Here is a 20,645-nt window from a genome sequence, read left to right as displayed (position 1 = left end):
AATAATTACTACATTGAAATTTTACGGGAACAAAAGCACATTGTCACGTTTCCCTCTTTTACCAGTTGACACCAGTAAGGGTCAGCAGAGCTGCCAGGAGGCAGGGCCAGCCCTGAGGAGGTGTGATGGCTGTGAGCTCCTGCCAGGATCTAAAATAAGTAATAAAAGCCCATGGCGGAAGGGTCAGTAAAAGGTAATGGCAGCTGGAAGGAGCCCAAAGATTACATTACATTGCATTGCAAAGGTCACCGAGAACCCCAAAATGACTTACTATGGCTCTGACAGATGCTACCACTAATGCCATCTGTCAACCAGCTGCAACACGCAGTGTGATTACATGCAGGGTGAAAAAAACAGCTCTAGCACACCACAGCCACAGGTAGCCCATCCACATCGCCCAGCACATCCCCAGCTCTTCACATGACGTTTCTGAAATGTAGGTAAAAGTGCCTATTATCCACATTACATCTTGCACAGATGAGAAAGCTTTACAGCTGGATTACAAATTTGCTTTCATGGGTTTACAGCCTTCGGGGAGTATCACTGATGCACAGAAAGTCTTTGGGTTCCAAGTTTTGCGTTGGGCTTGCTGGCATGCTGAGAGCCACAGAGAAAAACCAAAGCCCTTGTGTAGCCTGATAGCTCCCCATCGGCTATATAGTAGATCATGTTCAAGAAAGCAAATTAATTCATTAAAGTGACGTATATTCAGTCAATTAGCTTCAGATCTCTGTTTCATATAGTGTCTCAGGAAGAGTGGCTGTTCTGTTACATCAATAGAGACATTTGAGAACTTCTGTTTCTGGTCTTCCAGGAGGTGTATTTAGGAGGTCTGTATTTTATTTTTTTTAAGAGAATAGCTAATCCCTAAACCCAGCTTCTGCTTACAGAAAAAAAAAAATCTCAGTATTTTAAAACATGTTTTACTACAGACCATATTTTAAAGAGATTGAGCTCTGCTTCCCTAAAGATCGCTCCAAACTCAGAAGCTCTCTCTCCAGCGAATGGCACACAACAGAAAGAAATTAACCTAACGAGGCTGTCAAGAATCACTCAATCACTTTCTGACAAAACCCCACTGCTTCAAACACCGCTGAAAAGATGTCGGTGGAGTTCTGAAGATGGCATTTAAAAACAATCAGTGCAGCACGAGCTCTTTCCCAGCACGTGTTTTACCAAGGAAACGAGATGGTGTGAGCAGAATGTATGGAAGAAAGAAAACATGGGCTGAAGCTCAGAAAAACCCTTCTGAGTGTGTCTGAATTTATTTTGAAAGACTTCTGGATAATAGCTCAACTAGGACCAACCATCCTTGTGCCTGTGGATTTTATCTCCATAGCAGGTCTTGACTGAAACTGCAGTGATATGGAATTTGCTCTTAGACAAAGACAACCTTGGAAATAACATTTGAATATAAAGCTTGCATCATTACAAGTCGTGGTGAGGCTAATGCTTCCTCACATTGCTTTGAGAACAGCAAAGAACATTCATTCTTTCTGGATGAGACATTAATTTGCAGTAGTATGGATGGATGGCAGCCTTCCTTTCACGGCTTGCCTCAAACACTTGTACAAGCATTTGCATTTAGTTTTCAGGAGTGCACACATGCCACCATCCCCATGCGTGTGAGACTTTATCCAAGACAGATGACTTGCAAATAATTGTGCAAATGGGCATTTGTGCACGTTTTCAAGCTGCAGCTGGTTTGCCCTGTCCTTCCTCCCGATGGCAAACATTTCAGCTACCCAGACAAATGGTTCCATGTGAATTAAATGGCCAACTGCACCACTTAAAAATAAATGGCAAACAGGGAATACTGAATGCAGTAGACACAATGGATTCAAAGGAATTCATATTCTGAAGTGTTTAATAAAATACTCTTTGAATAAATTTAAATTACAAGTACATTACTTGATTTCATATCTAGATGTCATGGGGACTGCAGAGCTCCCAGTTTGAGCAGTCCTATTAACTTCAGCATGATTGTTCATGAAGATAAGCAGTTTCAGTGGAGCCGTGCTTTAAAACCTTTTTTTTTTTTTTTCCTAAGCAAATACTTTAATAGCAGATCCTCCTGTGAGTAAGACTTTGTGGGGCTTACATAGTAATGCTGGGCATTCACCATGGGAATAGGGGCTGCTGGAAAATTATAGAGGTGAAATCCTTCAAGTCAGCTTGGCCATGAAGGGATTATTCAGCCCGTGAGATGGGGCTGATTTGCTCCTATTATTATTAGTCCCAGGGATGCAGACTTCAGGTATTGTTAATATGGACACATGAGGGCTCCATTGTAAACTTCTCTCTCCTGTGATGATTTGTCTTTAGCCATCAAAACTGCAGTAATTGTATGACGTGGTCCCAGGAAACCAGAAACCAGCTTTGCCAGAAATCCCCTTGCTCATTTTACTGAGCTCCACTGCAAAGACTTGATCAAACGGTTCTGCTGCACCCACATCTGTACCAACAACTATTGCAAACAGTTTCCTAATTAAATAATTACCTTAGCTGTAAGTCTTCAATCCAGGAATACTGCTATTGCTTAAAAAGGACCGAATGAGCCTCTTACTTTCACCTCTGACAAACACAGTAAAAGAACAAAACTGGGATTATACAGATGGGAACTGGACCGATCTATCATTAGTGCTGCTTCACTCAAGAAGCTCTGTGGTAGTACCCACTGCGGGTGCTAAAACATGACTTCGTCCCCAGGCAAACTGCAGCTCCAAACAAAGACAATATGTTGGAGACCTAGACTGCACCTTTCAGTCATCGTTATGACTTTAATTTCTTGTAAAGTGTAATCCCAAAGAAGAAATACAGACAAAGGTTGAGAAGTTCCCACTGGTAAGCTTGGAAGGATCTTCTTTTTTTCCCTTCTGTTCCATTCATTCTATTTAAAATCCTGGAGTTCGAGATACTGAACAGGTGACCACTCAAATACAGAATGCAGATTATTTTATGCATGTAGCTCAGAAACATTTTAATGGAAAATTTCAACTGATCTGAAATTTGCTCTGCATAATGCTTCACTCACGTCGATAGCAATATAAGAGGCTGCTCAAGATACTTCCTGCTTGTGCACATTTGTGTCTTAAATACATCCTTTCTGAGATGACTGAATTTGTCCTTAAGACCATTACAATAAATTAAGTAGGCTTTTATAATTATTATTCCAAAACACCCAAAGATTGCCCTAAAAATACGTTTGAAGGCACACCATTTAATCATATGTAAAAATCTATACCTGAAATTATTTTCTTGCTGTGTATCTCCTCAGATTTGTAATTAATACATTGATTTTACTAAAAGACCCATCCACTCAGGATGAGTGATGCTCTGAAGCAACCCAGGGCGTGCTGTCTTCAGTTTGCTTCCAGAAATGGTTCATTTATTTCGTGAAACAAAGGAACCTTTCCAGCTCAAAATCGAAGTCCCACAGTGCAGTCTAGAACGTTAATATCTTCATGTACCCATGTATTTTATCTCACAAAGGGAGGTGTTGCAGAAAGTGTAAGAACGAATGCAATCTCTTCTTCTCATATTTGTGAACAGATGATGGTTGGTTTTTTTTTTATTATTATTTATTCTGTGCACATATTTGACAACTTCGTAATCTGATTAAGAACACTCGAATTTAGGAAAAGGAAAAAAAATCCCTCTCAATCGCTGTTGGATGGAGGCGTCACATGAAACACTTTTGTCCCCTGAAGTGCTGGGGGTTTAAGGTCCACCTGCACACAGCTGCTCAGTACGATCCTTCCACAAATTCTCCTGTGAACAAAATGTGCTCAGCGGGCAAAGGCACTGCCTGGAGTGTGCAGTGAGCACGGGGACCAGAGCCTCACCCTGCATGCAGCGCTGCCCCTGCTTCACAGCCTCACCTACTTCTCATTGTACAGAGTTCTGACTTAAGCCCGGTGGGAATCCGGGCAAAAATCCCACTGCCTTCAGCCAAAGCTGCACTTGGTTCCAATGAATGAGATTCCTTGAGGACCACGACTTCCGTAAACTCAGGTTTCTCCTACAGAGGACAGGCCCAGCCCAGCAAAGCACACGCTTATTTGCCTTGACAAACAGAGCCTGGGGCACTCCAACAACTCAGCAAAGACCACCAGACTCGGGGCAGGTGGAAGGTGCTCAGCATCGCCCAGGCAAACCCACATCTCCCAGGTGGCAGAAAAGCCCATGCCAAGAGTTACATTTCTTTATGAGCAGCAAAGCCAAGCGTTATTGTCGCCAGCAAAACTTCATATTTCTGTAATTCTTTCTCCTTTTTTTTTTGGTCTAAAAATATTTATGCATCCTACAGCCATTTTACAGCATCACGAGGTAGCAAATGTGATAGTTTAAGTGAAAAACATTCGTTATGCTGTAGCCTCAGATGGTTAGAACAAGAAGATTACAAGAGATGTGGCAGTGAGGTGTTCCTGCAATTCCATGGCTTTTTCTTTTTATTTTTTAAGGAAAAACCTCAGAAAACAGCCGGACTGGCTGGGCTGAGCCATCTGTCACTTAGAATAAAGCAGGAACCCAGGTCTGTCAAGTTCACGTGTGCTAAGTTGTGCTGATTGAATGAGGTGCACTGAGACCGATATGCCAAGTGTGTTATTGTGGCAAGACACACTTGGGTGTCCTCCACCCCAAAGCAGCTCTGTGAATGCCAGCAGCCATGTGTGCTGCCTTCATCCTGCATGGCTGCACTGGGGCTGGTGGTGGTCTGCTGCCCACACCCAGTGCTGTGGATGTGCAGAAGTCCCACAGTCACAGCTCTGCTTGCTCACCTGGCAGATGTTGGCTCCCATCTGGGTTTTGCTGTCAGCTATGCCAGTTCTTCCACACACCCATGTGCTTCTTTGTCACAGCAGTTACCCGCTGCACCTTCTCTACTATTCCCCTTTCAGGGACAGAGCCACGTGTTTGGGCTCTGTGGGGAGTGGGCTGTCCCTCTGCCCACCTCAGCCATACCTCACGAATCCTTCAGTTAACATTGTTCTGTGCCTGACCCTTCAGCTGGACTAAATAATCCTGAACCCATGCTGAAGCACTGAAACAGCAGCAACATCCCCCAGCGGGTTCCTGGTGCCTCTGAGGGTATGCAGGAGGAACTTGGGTTCCCACTGTCCTACCAAAGAACTGCTGCCAAACCCTGAGCTCCACAAAGCCAAAGCCCGGAGGGTTCCCAGCCTTGAAGCCTGCAGAACTCAGAAGCCCCCAAAACTGCACGCAGCCCCCCACACCCCTGCAGCCCATGGGTACGGGGTGCACGGGGAGGGGGGGGGGGGGGCCTCCCCCCAGGCACAGCTCCCCGGGGCCGAGCTCCGCATCCCGCCGCCCGTTCCCATGGCAATCTCGGAGATGCCGGTTGCCACGGCAACGCCATCCTCCTCCTCGGCCGTGTCCGAGAGACGGCGGCGCGGCTCCGGCGGAGCTCAGCCCGTGGGCTCCGGGAACAGTCGCTGCCCCCGGGAAGTTGCTTCCCCCCACGGTCACGGCGCTGCCCCCGGTACCTTCGAGGCAGCAGATCCTCCAGAGCCCCGAATGCGTGAGGTCGCCCCTCGCTTTCCTCGGCGGCCCCTGCGCTTCGTCCGCCGTGATGTTGGTGCCGTTGCAGATGTGCGCGCTGGAGTACAGCCAGTAGTCGGTACCGATGGCGATGGCCATGAGGCTGAAAGCGGCGAAAGCTCCCACCGTGGTCAGCAGCATCTGGACGCCACGGTCACACCACACCATGGTGCTTCATAGTCCCCGCACGGGGCCGCACGACACCGCCCGGCAGCCGCCGCCGCCGCCCGCGGGAGGCAGAGCCGAGTCGCGGGGAGGGGGGCGGAGGCGGCGGAGACGGAGATGGGGATGGGAATGGGGATGGGGGGAGCCGCCCTCCCGCCGCCACGGGGCTGAGCTCCGCCGCACGGCCGCGCACCGCTCCGCTCCGCCCCGGGGAGGGCAGGAACCCGCCCGGCCCCGCGGTGCCGCCCGCACGGTAACTGCGGGGGGTGGGAGGATGCAGCCGCCCCCGGGGCCGGAGCATCGCGCGGGGACGGTGCGAGGGGGAGTGCGAAGCCACGGCTGAAGTGGCGGCTCCGCGGGGGTCAGGACGGCGGTCGATGGGCGGGTGGGAGCTGGGGCTCGCCGACCGGCTCGCTCCGAGCCCCCAGCCCCGACCCTCCCCCTTCCTTCCCTTGAAAGCACCGCGGAGCGGGCGGAATGCGACCGGGATGGAGGTGCGCAGCCCTCGGGGTACCATGCGGTCGGGAGCTGCAGCACAGCCAAATGGGTTTCCTCCCTCATCTCTTAGTGACACGAGGGGGTTGTAGGCAAGTGGACGGCTTGCTGATTGTCTCCTGCTCGGGAAACAAGCAAACAAAAAGAAACAGAGCCTGAAAATATTTCCTTTCGGAAAACCATGAGGAGAAAAATCTAAATTTGCCACCGCGTTACCCCTCCTTGCAGCCCTGACTCCCATCACTGCGCTGACAAGTCGGTCCTGCCCCCACCTCATCCAGTGACAAGGCAGATGAATGGGAGCCTTCTGATCAGCTAATGCATGCGTGCGAAGGGAGCGTGGCAGCACGCAGGGTGATGTATATGAATCAGGGAGTGGGAGGGCGAGAGCTACAAACCTCGAGAAACGCAGCGCTCCTCTGAGCAGCGCGTGGATGCTGCAGGTGCCTGCCTGGCTCCGCTGCGGCGATGCCTTACAGCTGCTCTCCCGTTTCATAAAAGCTGGGAAAGCAAAAAGCAAACACCAAGTAAAGGCTGGTCTTTATTTCTCAGAGCTTTGGAAGCTTGCTCAGACACAAAGCCTATAAACGCAGAAGAGCTCCGAAGTTAAGTTAGGTTTAAGCGTATAAATTAGGCTTTACTTTCCCATTGTGGTTATAGGGCCAATAGTGCCTTTGCAGAATCACCCTCTGAATTGATGTCTCAATTAGGGATGGAAGAATGAAGGCAGGTAAGCTGAAATGCGGAGCGAAGCCTCGTTCAGAAAAACGGAATCGAGCATTTAAATTTAATGAGGTTCAACAAATTTCTCATTTAAAATATATGTTTGTACCTGTGTGCTTTGGGGCTTTGGCCAGGAAGGGAAAATGAGATACTGAAACAGCAGGAGAGAAGTCATTTCCACAGCTTTTTAAACCTATTGAGCCTTAATTAATATTATTTATTTGTATTGCCCACAGCCAGCTCTCCCAGCGAAGAGCAGGGGAGGGCTGGGTGAGCTGTAACCACAGCCACACTGCTGCTCAGGGCAGAAATAGCCCCATTCTCCCATTCTGAACTGCAACAGGAGCAGGATGGGGCATTTGGTCTGGTGGGCTCTGAGCATCCTCTGCCAGCAGAAAGGGGTACGTGGCTGCAGAGCTTTCCACCTCATAAAGCCCTATTGGTTGTGCAAGATAACAGTGCTCTGACAGAACTCATTAACAAAATCTTGCTCCTCTCCCCTTCCCCGCAGCATTTTTGCAAAGAAAACTGCTGCTCCTATCGCCCAGTGAGAAATCTCAGGCTCTTAAAGGGTTACAGAGAATCACCCAAGACAGGCAATCATTTTCTGCCCAAGCTATCTTCTTCAGTTTAAAAATGTTCTCTATTCTTTTGAAATGCATGAAGTAGATTGTGGGAGAGCTAATATTATATTCCACTACTGAAAGCTGGTGGAGTATTTTGCATTGATGTCTGGCTCTAGTGATTTTCTAAGGATTTTGAATTCATTAAATCCCACCAATGAATAATCTCCAATCGGGGCGGAAGGAAGGCAAAAATGCTTATGCTCCTCAGTAGCAAAAAATCATGTCTTCTTTTCTTAAATGTGAAAGCTATTTGACCCTCTATATGTAGTACAGCTTGCCCATCACAGAACCTTTGATTCACAGACTTTGTGTATGGCACAGCCTTGTAGCAATGCCATTGAGTTTTGCAGTAGAACAGCCTTGGCAGGGTGTTGTGCACTGCTGAGGCATCCTCCATCCCCAATGGGAATTAAGATCCAATTGTTCTAAGCTCAGAACAGGTGCAGGAGCTCATGGCAAGGAGAAGAAAAAGCCCCACATCTTTTCCCTGTCATCTAGCTCCCCTCACCCCCACAGACTTCACAGTGCAAGTATCCAAACCCAGAAATGTATTTTTCGCAGGAGAAACAAAACCTTGAAGCAGAAATGTTTGGATTCCTTGATGTTCAAAGGTTTTAATGGAGCTCTGTGCCTGATCATTTTGTTTCTGAACTGAAAAACAGTTATTTTGGAAATGAAACTTTGGACTGAACTGAATTGAGTGAGAACTGTCACTGAGAAAGTCTTACCTGAGAGACTCTGCTGTGATCAGAAGGAGAGGAAGAACTGCACCATGTTACCTTTTGGGTAACCACCTTTTTAGCCCTGTGCACATAAGAATGGCTTTCAGTATCTAGCAATGTCCTAAAGCTATGAGCACATCGGTGACATTGGCTGTTGCCATCTCCTACAGGTTTTCATATCTCTTCTGTCTAATCTGATAACAGTATGAGGAAATAAATCACCTTGAAAGATTTCATTTGGATTATGCTGCATATGAAGAACTGAAGAAACGGTATTTGCTTCAGCAGAGCTTCACAAGCACAGAGATCTCCACTCCAGCACAGAACCTTGCAGGAACATGGGATGTGGCAGAACGTATCAGTTATGGCACAGGTATATTTATGAAAGAAAGATCAGAGTTGCTCATGGAGCTGTATTTTCATATGCTTTGGTTCAGATCTTTCAAGTTAACATGATCTCCTCTGAATCACATTGGCAGAATGCTTCCAGAGCTACTTCCAAACGACACTGAGCTCATGGAGAAGTGGCATAGCAACTGCTGAATTCACTTCCGAGGCCTTGTATGTATGTGACCCATTGACCTGCCTATTCCCTGTATTACTCTTAACTATATATTTCAAGAAGCTGGAGTCTTTCATCTTGGAAATCCATACTCTGCTTCCTCCAGCATGAAAACATTGACAGAAGTCACCATCACATTTCATGGAGTTGAGTCTAGAGAAAGGCTTTGTTTGAGAAAGCTGAATTTCTTCTTTAGCCTTTTGAAAGATCACCTTAAGTCAGCATCGGTGGTTTCAGCATCCTCCAGAGCCACAGAAATGGTCGTCTTAAGGGTAAAATATTGTCACTCGCTTGCCACTTGAGGGGCAAAATCTTGGCCGTGATTCTATCATTCCTTTTAATATATTAAATATTCCTTGGCTTAGTCATGGGAAGTGAAGCAACACAACTGCTTTCTAATAAATAAAATGTGGCTCTGAAGCCACTCTGTAGCTTTTCAGATAACTGCATTTTGAGTTTGCCAGGAAGCCAGATGCTGCTATTGGAAAAGTAGCTGCCATGGTTTGTCATCTGAGCTTAGGAATTGATATCCAAGAATGATATGATGAGACAGACTCGATGACAGCACTGCTCTTTCTATAAATAATTTGAAGAAAACATTTTTTCATTTTGAAAAATGAAAAGACTCTCTTGCTGCAGACTTGCACAGCAAACCAGAAAATTAAAAAGGATGGGCATGCTGTGTTTGAATGGGGCCATCAAAAGAACAAAATAAGTGCAATTTATGTAAAATGTATAGCAGCTCTCACACACTTTACTCTACCTAGGCTGTATTTTTCCCATAATACCAATAGTCATGAAACTCATTATCTTTCTGACAATGGAGAAATGGGATATCAGCCTTTTACTTTCTTGACCATGTCAAATGTCAGAGCAATTTGTGAGTGTTTGTCCTTCAAATGCTCATCCCTCCTGCTAAGATTAAATATTAATACTGCTCACATTCAGCTACAGAATGAACTAATATTGGACACATCTCTCAGGTCTAAAGTTCACTACACCCATTACCTGTGATTTTGTCTCCCAAGTCCTACCTCTTGTCCATGTCTTAATGGCTGAAAAATGTGCTGCGTTGAGGATTATCTGGAGCACAAGATAAAATGGTGGGTGGGGGTTTTTCATGAGGTGTTAAGAAGAGTTACAAAGGGAGTGGGAGAAAGAACGAGGGGTTAATAGGGCAAGAGTCTTCATTTTGCTGTCCATTTCAGAGGACTTAGAGGCAGCATGCCAATGGGATGCTACCGGGAATTTCTAGCACAGTAGATCTGCTTGAGGCACAGTGAAAGATTATCTTCTATAGGATGGAGAAACAAATGTGCTGACCCAGGCAAGGTACTGTGTTCATCCTCAGGGTGATGTCCAGAGGGAATACAAGTGTGGGGTCATTTCTCCCTGGGAATACATGAGGAGCATGGGAGAGGAAAAAGCATTTAAAAAATTCCAGTGAGGTTCTCTCAGTCCATCCAATATCGGGCAGTTCCGAGGAATGATTACGTACCTGTGCACACCCCAACAACTGGCTATTTATACCATACAAAACCACACACGCTGTTACTCCACACTACAAGACTTCAGACAGACTACAAGATGAAACAGGAGTCAGGCAGCACTGTGACTGATTGCACATCTGAGGTCTCAGAGCCTGTGCTTGCACATCCTGCTGCTTGCTGCCAGCATTCCTCAGCACCCATTTCTAATCACCCCATGAACAAAGAAACATTTCGCTCTTTAATATTAAAAAAAACCACACAACAACAAAACACAAAACACCAAAATCCTCTTTCGAACTGATGCTCCCTCTCCTCAGACCCAAAGGGAAGGTGCCCTGCAGAGCGTGCTGTGGAGTGGCCCTGTGATGCTCAAGTCACATCAAGTGGAAAATGAGGCAATCTGCCAGGGAGCTCGGCACCTCTGAAACAGCACATCGCCCAGAGATGGAGAATTCCCCCTGACTGCTGGAGGGGAAATGGCTTGCTGCACTTCGATTGCATTTTAACCTGAATTGGGGGCCTTTGATGGGAACGTGTGAGGAGGCAGACTGAGTGAAACAAGTTTTTAGGATAATCATAAATACTTACATCAATCACAACGTTCTACACTGAATTTGTCTGCTAAATTGCCTGAAGTCAATTCCTGAGATCTGTCTGAATAATTCTGAGCTGATAAAACAACATTCAAGTAGGAATTCTGTTGCCCAGTAGAAGGATTTTCTCATTAGAATTTCAGCAGATTGTTCACCAGAGAAATGGTCTTTTGGGAGCACACCCCAGTGGCTCACTCGGAAAAATTCTCAGTCTAATAAGAAAGGAAATTGGAATGTGAAATTAAACTAGCCATTATTTCTGAGAGGTTAGCAATCAAACCGACTTCCAAGAGGACAAAGTTTATCTGATCTTCCCTTTGCTCTGACCCTTTTATTTCTACAAAAGAGGAATGATTTCAGATCAACCTGCTGCCAGAGCTGGGAAAAGTTACCAAAAAAATGATCTTGATCAGTTGTGCATAACCACAAGTCTTATCTTTGCCCAGGAAACTGAATCAAATAATCAAAGCTGTACTGTGAGACTTCTAACTTCACTGGGCTGAGATGGTCTAAATCAAGAGCACCATTTGAAGCATCAGAACCAAAGGTTGCCCATGAGCCTACGATGCCTCCAACGTGCAGGAAACCTGAATAGTCTTAAAACAGTTGAACAACACAAAAAATCACGTAGGCTGATAGGAAAAGGCTGAGCTAACCTGGTGTCACACCCATGTTGTAAAACAGACATTGAGAACTGAAGGGCTGGCACCAAGGGAAGACTGTAGGAGTCACAGCTGCTCAGGGTATGATCAGGTCACACAGTCAACCAAACATACCCTGAAGTCCTGCTAGGCTCCTGGAAACTGCAAATCCAACGTCTTCGTAGAATTTCTACCTTTGATAGCTCCTTCCAACCTCAGAGAGATGAGGCACCCTTAAATCATTCTGCTGCCTGCAGTGAAGAAGCAGTCCTACTCCACTCGGGAGCTGGCTGGAGCACAACGCAGCCTGTAAAGAGCTGCATTAACTTGGAGTTTTATTAATAGCCCATTCATTAGAAGCATCTGCCTTTTTATATCTAATACGACAATGAGATAAAGACCTTTCTCATCGCTGATTTGCAGTGTCATAAATATCATGTTTTACTTAATGGTGCCTTGGTAGGAAATAGTAAAGACAAAAGCCAGGAGAAAAGCCTGGCTCAAATGCCTGCAGCCCCAGAGCACAAACCTTGGCTCTCCCTAGTGGCCCCACGCATGGAGTGGCAGAAATCCCTCTGCTGACTGTGAGGTGATTATAGCAATGGGGAGAGGAAGAAAAGCAGTAGCAATAATAACAAAGCACCTGACATGATGTTTTAAGCAAGCTGTAAATACAGCCAGCAGAATGCCATTAAACCATACCATGCACAATTCAGGGGGACTGTAATTTGCACTATGAATTTTTAAAGCTACAGTGGTGTCTCAATGAAGTATTTGCTTGGGCCGAGTAAACAGCAAATGATGCACCTATTGATTTTAGATCTCTTCACACCTTTCTGCTCAAGGCCAGTTCACAGCACATAGCGAGCACCAATTCCTTAGGTGGGCCATCCAGCAAACTCTTCAGGACACAGACAGCATTTGTAGTCAGCATAACGTCCCGTTGGCTGCCCCTACCCCCTTCCACTCAGACCTTGATGCCACAGGAGGCTTTGCCCAGGGGAGCCTGAGTTCCTTCAAGTGGAAAGAAAACCACTTCTGGAGAAAGACGACAAATTGCAGCAGCCAGAGCTGTGAAAAGCCTTGACAAAATATTTAACATGGGAAAAAAAGAGAACATTTGCCAATTCCCGGAGCCTTTCTAATTCAGGTTATTAGATGGTTACTGCCACTACTATTAAAAAGACACTGTTTTCTGAGTGATCTACAGAAAAAAGGGCTGGAACACACCTACGGGTTTTCAGTGTGCTTTTAGCTCAGCTAATAGAGAAAAATTTCCTCTCATTCGAGGCTCAATTATTCAATTGAATTATCAAAATAAGAAATTTGCTACTTATTTTGTGCAGTATCCAGTAAACACATGCCTAAGAAACTCAGAAGAGAAATCTCCAGGTATTCTTTCAGGTTGCCCACCTGCATATTGATCCAGTTGGACTTCCAGTTTTAAATACCTAAAAGGAAACTCTGCAAGAATGAGGTTGGGGTTTCAAAAAGAAACCAGTCCAATAAATACAATTAGCTTCCCACTGAGCCCCCACAATGATAGTGTCATGGGACTAATCCTACTATAATTCACTAACTAGAATGATAAAGTAACAGTAGTTTTTCTGGTTCAAAATGTAAATAACCTCTTCTTATTTTCATAGTAGAAACTCATTACAAGGTCAACATCTACAGCTGGACTTCACAGCCAGGCTCATTAGAGCTGCCAGGTTGATTTATTTTTGGAGGGAAGCAAAGAAAAATCACACTTTCAGTGGAACATTATTACTGTTTTAGCAGAAAGTGCCTACTTTTCTTGAAATTTCAAGATATTTTTATAAGGAATTTGGAACCTAAAATGTAAACCTCCACTCCTCCATACGCTCCTCTTTGCATTACTTGGGTGACTGACTGTAGCAAGTGTTTTTGCTTTTTAAACTGGATTTTTTGTTTATTTTTATGGTTCTCCTTCACAGGAATTTATTCCAACCAGATCACTAAATACAATGGTTTCTAAGTAGCAAGGAAAAAAAACCAAAACCACAGCATCTCAATGGAACAAGCTGGCAGATGTTGACCTTTTGCCCATAGCTCTGACGCCTGTAATACTTCTGCAGGAGGGAGCATTCTAGCCTTACAAGTGTTAAAATGGAAAATGAATAGGAATGGCAAACATGGCACGCCAAAGATTACATGCAAGCCATTGGAAATTCAAATCTCCTCTCTGAGGGGACATTGCAGAGGTAATGAGAAGATGCAGAAGCTTTTCAATCTCCAAAATCAGTCCCTCATGCAACATCGTAGAGGCAGAGAAACCAAAGTGGGTAGTGCGTGCGGAAAGGATTATTTAATGAGTATTGGCTGATGAGAGACACCCCCAGACACACCAGACTGCAAATATGCAAAAGAAACTTCCAGAAGCTCTTCTTATTGGCAGTAAACTAACCATACGGGGGATCTTCTTTTTATTTAAGCAGACCATACTGCTTCGTTGATGGTGATGTTGGTGCCCTCAGCCTGGTAGAGGTGGAAGGTGAATAGGTTTCCCATGTGGTGCTGTGGGAACTGGAGAGCACTGGGTGGTCCTGGTGCTCTGGCTGCACTCCTTCAAACACTACACAGCCCATGGGCTCTCTCAGCTGCAGGCACTGCTTTTCTCCCTTTGGTAGTACCGCCAGCACTTATTCCCACCATCCCAAGCCAGGACTGGAGGAGGATAAGCAGCCCACTTCAAGGGGGAGAGAAAGGTGTAGTGGATTTTACTCGGTTGTTTAAAAGCTTAGAGTAATTTGCACTGTTGTAATTGCAGCAGGTGAGATAGCCAGAAAACTACCTTCAATATTTCATTTTTCTGCTTCTCCTCCACCTGGCTCCCAGGATGATTTTTCATCAGTGGGGGAAAAGAACTAACACTGACTTCAATACCAGAATGAAATGTAAAGCCCAGATCTTTCCAATTCTTGCTTATTCCTTCAAGCTATTCCAGCCCCCTTTATGTTTTTCCTACATACACACATCTGTCTTCTTCAAAGCCTTAACCATCTCTGACACACCTGACCTTTCCATCCAAGTGCACTGGAGGGATGCAAAGAAAAACCCCTTTACCTACAGCAAGTAACTCTGCTTTGTGAATCCCACGCCTGGAAATTTTTGCTGCTGCACAAAGTAAAGCAGCGAGCAACCTTTCCTTCTCCTTTGAAGATGAGAACTGTCATCTCAGAGAGAAATTACAGCTTGTCTTTATTTTGCCAAATAGAGTTGACTTAGTTATTAGAGTTGTCTAAGAAAATACTACAAGAGGAATTAGAACAGTATTGTCACAGAAATGCCAAGAGTTCAGAAATTAATTTGACAAGATCTTGGAGATTTCAAACATCTAATTAAAATTTCTGCAACAGTTCTACGAGTAAATACCGACGTTCTATTAAAAATAAAGGATCGGGTACAACTCTTTTCCATATACAATTAATAGATGTTAAAGCCATTCAATAGCATTACTCTGATGAGGCTCATTCACTTCATGCCAGTAAGTACAGTTTCATCTACATGCCCAGAGTTCATCCACTTTTAATCAAGAGACCCAATACGTTTAATATATTCGGGGAATATTACTACATCTTTGGCTAGCATTTATTATAAGCTCCCATCTCCTCCACTTAGCAAATGAGACCGTACACTGCCATATGATAGAGCAGATGCAGCTCTCTTTTAGAAGTTCTTAGAATAATTTCTTGTAGGAAAAACTTACCCCACAGACAAAGAGAATTTAGGCCATAAGAAATTATTGCTAATAGATTCTGACCTCAACAGGCTTTAACGCAGGCTGGCTTTGTGCTCAGGAATATTTGCATCAAGCCCATTTCTCATGGCTGTGCTAGAACACATTAATTCATCATTTAAAGAAGCCACTACATCCATTAGTAAATTGTTTTAATGGTTAATTATCAGCGGTATAAGAAAGGCTGTGATTATCCCCAGCACGAGCCTCCAGGGGCACCGTCAGCACATGGATTACACTACTTCTGCAACTCCCATCCAAAACCATCAACTTAATGAAAACACAAGAAACATTTTTGAAACCAGTGGTCGGCTCCAATTAGCCAACATCTGGATATCAGAGCAGCCAGCCCAAGCTCAAAGAATAAACATGCATCAAACATAAATTGTGGCACAAGTCCATTCCTGCTCACCTCTTGTTCCCCAGCATCCCTTGGTCTTTTCAGTCAAGGACATGGAGGCTGTGCTTCCCCAGGGAGCCGTGCCAGGCAACGTGGCCTTGCAAAGAAAGCTGTTGGTAAACTTATCATTACCCATTAATCCTGAAGGCCCCAGCTCTGGAACATGAGCATGGCCAGGATGAAGCACACATTCTGCAGCTGGAGAATGAGATTAACAACCCCAGCTTTGGTGCCTCTGTTGGAATGAGACTGGGTGTGAGCAGTCACTGAATCTGCTTGCTGCTGTTGGATATAGACCTCAGTACTCATCTTCATTGGGTACAGATGAACAGTACTCAAAAGCTGCACTGTACATGTAAGATGTTTAATAATACAATAAAAAAATCAATTGTTTATATTATTGGTGGCAATTTCAAATTGATCATTGGTCTTAGCACTGGGGTTGGCTGGGAGGGAATAGAAACAATTGCCATTAAAATTTCTGAAAATCTCCAATAATTTCATTCACTTCAGTCCTAGAATTTCTGATGTCAATGTTAGTTAGTTGAATTTCAAGTTCATTTTGTTCTTTGAAACTGAACAACACTCATTTTTGCACCAGAATTTGTTTCTTCCTGCATCTTCAGTTCTTTCCCCACCATCTTCTCCCATTTCTTCTCCATTTAAGTTTCATTTTCAGTTTGCATGGCAGAAAACATGTCTGAGGGCAACTACAGCCACAGGTTCTCTGGGGCCAGCAGCCACCAGTGCTTGGGTGGATGGGAGATGTGCAGCACTCAGCCATGGCCTGGGGAGAAGTGAGATGCCACCAGCTCCAGCATCAAACTCACCAATCTGCTCCCTGCATGCTCCTAGCTGAATAAGGGGAAGGTGAAGTCCACTCAAGTAATTGGAGACTGAGGGAGGGAATGTAGAAAATTGGAAGAAAAGCTTTTTTAAAAAAAGAAAATGTAGAGCAAAGTGTTCTTTTGCAAAGGTTTTTCCAAATGGCTCAGAAAAGGTAAAGGCAAACTCCCTTTGTTTTGGAGGCAGATGAGGATGACCTCAAATCCCATCAGCAGTTTTCGGTGCTCTCACCACTCGCAGCCCAGCAAGCCCCTCCTCCCTCAAACAGCATAGCTGTTCCTGGGTAACCCCCAAACCCATGGAGGCTAATGAATAAGACAACAGTGGGTTGTTGTTTTACTCTCCGTCCCCAACACTCACTCCGCATTAGGCTCCGTCTTCTCACCCCGCTCCTGATGTAACGCGATGTGGCAGAACATACCCTGAGCCGGGAGTGAACCCTGATGCGAGGCGGAGTGGATGCCTTGGACTGAAACTGCTCCTTCCTTCTGTTTACTACCTTTGATCCACGTTTGCTGCTTGTGACAGGCTGTTAAATAAATACAAGTGACAAGGCTCGCTATGAGTTTGTTTTTCCACAGCTTGCTTTCTTCTTGCTCAGCTCTCCGAGCAGAGCCCTGTCGACAAATACACTGAGGCCATTACCAATTAATGAACGTAGACCCCTGTCCTCTGCTCCCCAGTGCCAGTTCTATGCATTAGCCCGAGCAGCATTCAAAGTTAATTGTATTTTGTTTATTTGTTTTGGGGAGTAATGGTAATCAGACAGCAAATCCCAGTCCTTACTGGAGCTGCAATTGTTTTTAATGCTGCCTGCTACAAAGGGAACTTGGAAAGCATGTACTGCAGTTGCTCGAGGTGAAGCTTCACATTCCTTCTTTCAGTCTTCATCTCTTTCCCCTTCCAAGAGAACGTCTCTCCCTGCACCCAGGGCTCTTGACACTTTAGGGACAGCACTTCTGCAGACCCTTGATTTATTTAGTTGCTTTTCAAAGACCACTCATCCTGTGTACTGCAGTTAATTGAAGCAAGAAATCATTGCTTCAATTGCTGTGGCCTCAGCACACAGCACCAATGCTTCAAATCACACATATTTATACACAGAGATTAATTTAAAAGTTAGAAGAGATACTCTGTGACTATTTCAGAAGCAGTCGTTGACTTTGGGTGCCTCAATGCTTAATGCAGTTGATGCAGATAAAGTTTTGATTGGGTAATAGGGACTTCTGGAAGAAACTTGAAAGGCATCTGACTTCTGCTGTTAAGAATCCAGGTAAATTAAATCCCTGCAAGGGCAGGCAGAGGCAATGCAGCTCAAGGGCTTCCACATGGCTGCAGAACAGTGAGCAAGGTGCGAGCTTGCTCTGCTTTTGGAGATGCAACCTTGTGCTGAACAGCCATGGCCACACTGCACGTTAACCGAGGAGACGTGAGACGCAGTTGGCAAAACACATTAGCATCTTCCGCTCTGATAATTATTATAGTGAGAAATTATTGTATTATCTGTTTGGTTTCACTGGAGACCAATCGCAGTCTTAAAAGAAAAAAAAAGCTCACATTAGGTGCTTATAATGCAAACTCTGTCATGTTTCCAAATAAGATTTAAAACTCGTTTGGCACGTGAGTAATTAGCACGAGTCAGGTTGGAGGCCAAATGCATTATTTAGTGATGGAATTAATTTTGTTTAGAAAGAATCTCATTAAAACCCACAAACTGCAGAAGTACCAAGGCAATGGACTGAAAATGTTGCAAATGCACTGTTAGCGCAGCTCCAAGATGTGGTTCAGATTTCAGCAAACACACACACAACTTTGTGGCCAACAATGGAGGTTTTGCTCTGGCCAAGCAGGGAGCAGTGATCCCAGCAGAGCCATCCTGCACAGCAGCTGTTCATCCCAAAGATGAAATCAATTATCAGCACTGACTGCTGTACCACTGGGCCAGAACTCTGAGATCCTCCAAATTATCACCACATTGTCCATATTTGCATCCCAAAGTGGCACTGCACAGTCTTCCTGGTGCAGAAAGCCTTTTACCTACAAGAACAACCTGTGTTTTTTTTCCAGGACAGTGACATCCAGCTGACTTTCATCATACACTGCTTTTCCCCCCTCCAATGGGGCAGGCAAACATGCTTATCAGTACAAAGGATTCAGAAAAAAATGGATTATGTTCAGACTCCTCGGGCGAAACCAGCAGAACAGACTGACAAAACTTGTGCTCCGTAATGAAATTCCAACGAAGGCATTCAGTGCTTGAAAACTAGGACAAATGATGCTGTAAGGAGTGGAATATGTAAACGTGGCAAAGCACTTCGTTCTGTATGCTGGCTTCAGAGGGGTTACTTCCAGCTGACAGCAGTGCAAATGAGACCAAAATAAGACCCACAGCCACGAGCAGAAACATGAAACTCGCTTTTGTGCAAGAAAATACAGAAATGTCCTCTAAATAGGTCTGTGCATGAGGTATTTTCAGAAGGGAGGTGGAGTGCTTTGGGTCTATTCAGACCCTCCTAAATGGCAGTTTAAGAGATGACAGCTTTGGAGCTAAGTGACCAGCTCACGAGCACCCTGTGATGTGCCAGCTCGGCCCTGCGGTAATTCTGCAGTGGTGCCCGTGCTGAGCATCTGCAGCACAAACAGGACAGCAGTGATTGCCATAAAACAGCCAGCAGTGGCAGATAGGGTAAGAAAATGGAGTAGAAGTAGTACGGCATCTCACTGGTGTCTGAGGGGTGCTTTAGGGATGAAGAGAGGAACAGGAGGTTTCCCCTTGCAGACCTATGGGACATCACCCACAACACCCAGCCACGAGGCTCAGGTTCTGGTTGCACATCAGCAGCATTGCTAGGAGCTCAGGGAGAGGCCCAGCTCTCCCCAGCACAGCTCTGAGCTCCGTAGACAGCCCTACTGCAGGGTGATTTACACTTCCAGGATTTGGATGCATTCCTGCCTCTCTGGGGTGGCTGTGTGATATCAGGGACAGTTTCCCCAATGGGGAAGCAAGCAGCTTTTCTCCCTGTTCTCAGCAGCACACCCAGACACAGCTCTCTTGCCACAAGGTCTGAACACAGCCAAGCACCAGACAGCCCGACAGTCCCGACACAAGTCAGAGATCTGAGAAAGTGGGTTTGTAGGTGATGTGTAGCTCTCAGATCCACACTGGAGCTGCTGAGCTCCTTGTGTTGATAAAGCCAGCTTTCTTCTCAGGTCACAGGGAGGCTGAGTTTCCTGGAAGGCAGCTGTGAGAGGAGTGGGGCTCCTGGAAGGCTGTGGCAAGACCTTTGCTAACAAAACCAGGAGGTGTTGCTCGACTCAGCCTCCTCTCAGGTGCAGGCCCTCATTTCTGAGCTGACCTTTATAGTGAGCACCCATCCCATGGTCTATTCTGTGCTCCAGTTTTTTGATCTTGACCCCTCAGGCAGGATGTCCAAAGGTAATTTGGAGCCCATTATACCAAACACATTAGCCACCAGCAGCTGGACCAGGCAACATGCAGGCTGGGGCATCACACCTAACACACTGAGGTCAACCCCAGCTATCCACCGACCCCAGGAGCAGCTCAGGAATCTGCTCAAGCCACAGTGGCCAAACCTGAGGCTTTGGACTGCAGAGTTATGGCCATTGAAGCACTGAGCCATCTTGCATAGGATGGTCTATAAACTCTAGCAGCCATCTTGTTTAACAAGTGCCTTAGAAATCTGGCCAAACTCAAGCATATAGTCTGAAAAATCATTTTAGCATCAAGAACTTGCACATCAGAGAGAGTTCTTCTACCAATATCTGTAATGAGTACAGACTGTACTCAGTTAAAGGCTGTCACGTGTAGAAACACAGCTAGAATATTTGTCTGGGAAAAAAAATTCAATGTTTCCATTATCATCTTTACTAAAAGACAGACCTGTGAAGGATTATGCGGCTATCATGGCAAACATCAACTGAAATGGGATGTTACCTGTCTCATTAATATTTCAAATATGTTTGAACGCGCTATGGCAAAAAATATATTACTCTGAAACAAATTCAGGTAGAAAGGAAAAGACAAGTTTCATTAAATAAT

At 45.3% G+C, this 20,645-nt stretch overlaps 1 protein-coding gene across 1 annotated transcript in view; it reads right to left on the bottom strand.

Annotated features, from left to right (window-relative positions):
- The window catches only part of CACNG4 (calcium voltage-gated channel auxiliary subunit gamma 4), a 35,456-nt gene extending 29,726 nt beyond the window's left edge, over positions 1-5,730 (bottom strand). Inside the window, exon 1 of the mRNA XM_065735622.1 lies at positions 5,508-5,730. Coding sequence (XP_065591694.1) covers positions 5,508-5,730 — 223 coding nt within the window. The remainder of the gene's footprint in view (positions 1-5,507) is intronic.
- Positions 5,731-20,645: the final 14,915 nt, after the last annotated feature.

Source organism: Cyrtonyx montezumae, unplaced genomic scaffold (genome assembly GCF_038088225.1).
Source record: "Cyrtonyx montezumae isolate F1298 unplaced genomic scaffold, pur_monq_1.0 scaffold_19, whole genome shotgun sequence".
In the NCBI taxonomy this organism is placed as follows: domain Eukaryota; kingdom Metazoa; phylum Chordata; class Aves; order Galliformes; family Odontophoridae; genus Cyrtonyx; species Cyrtonyx montezumae.
Note: the sequence above shows the minus strand (reverse complement) of the source record. Positions and strands in the feature narration are given on the sequence as shown.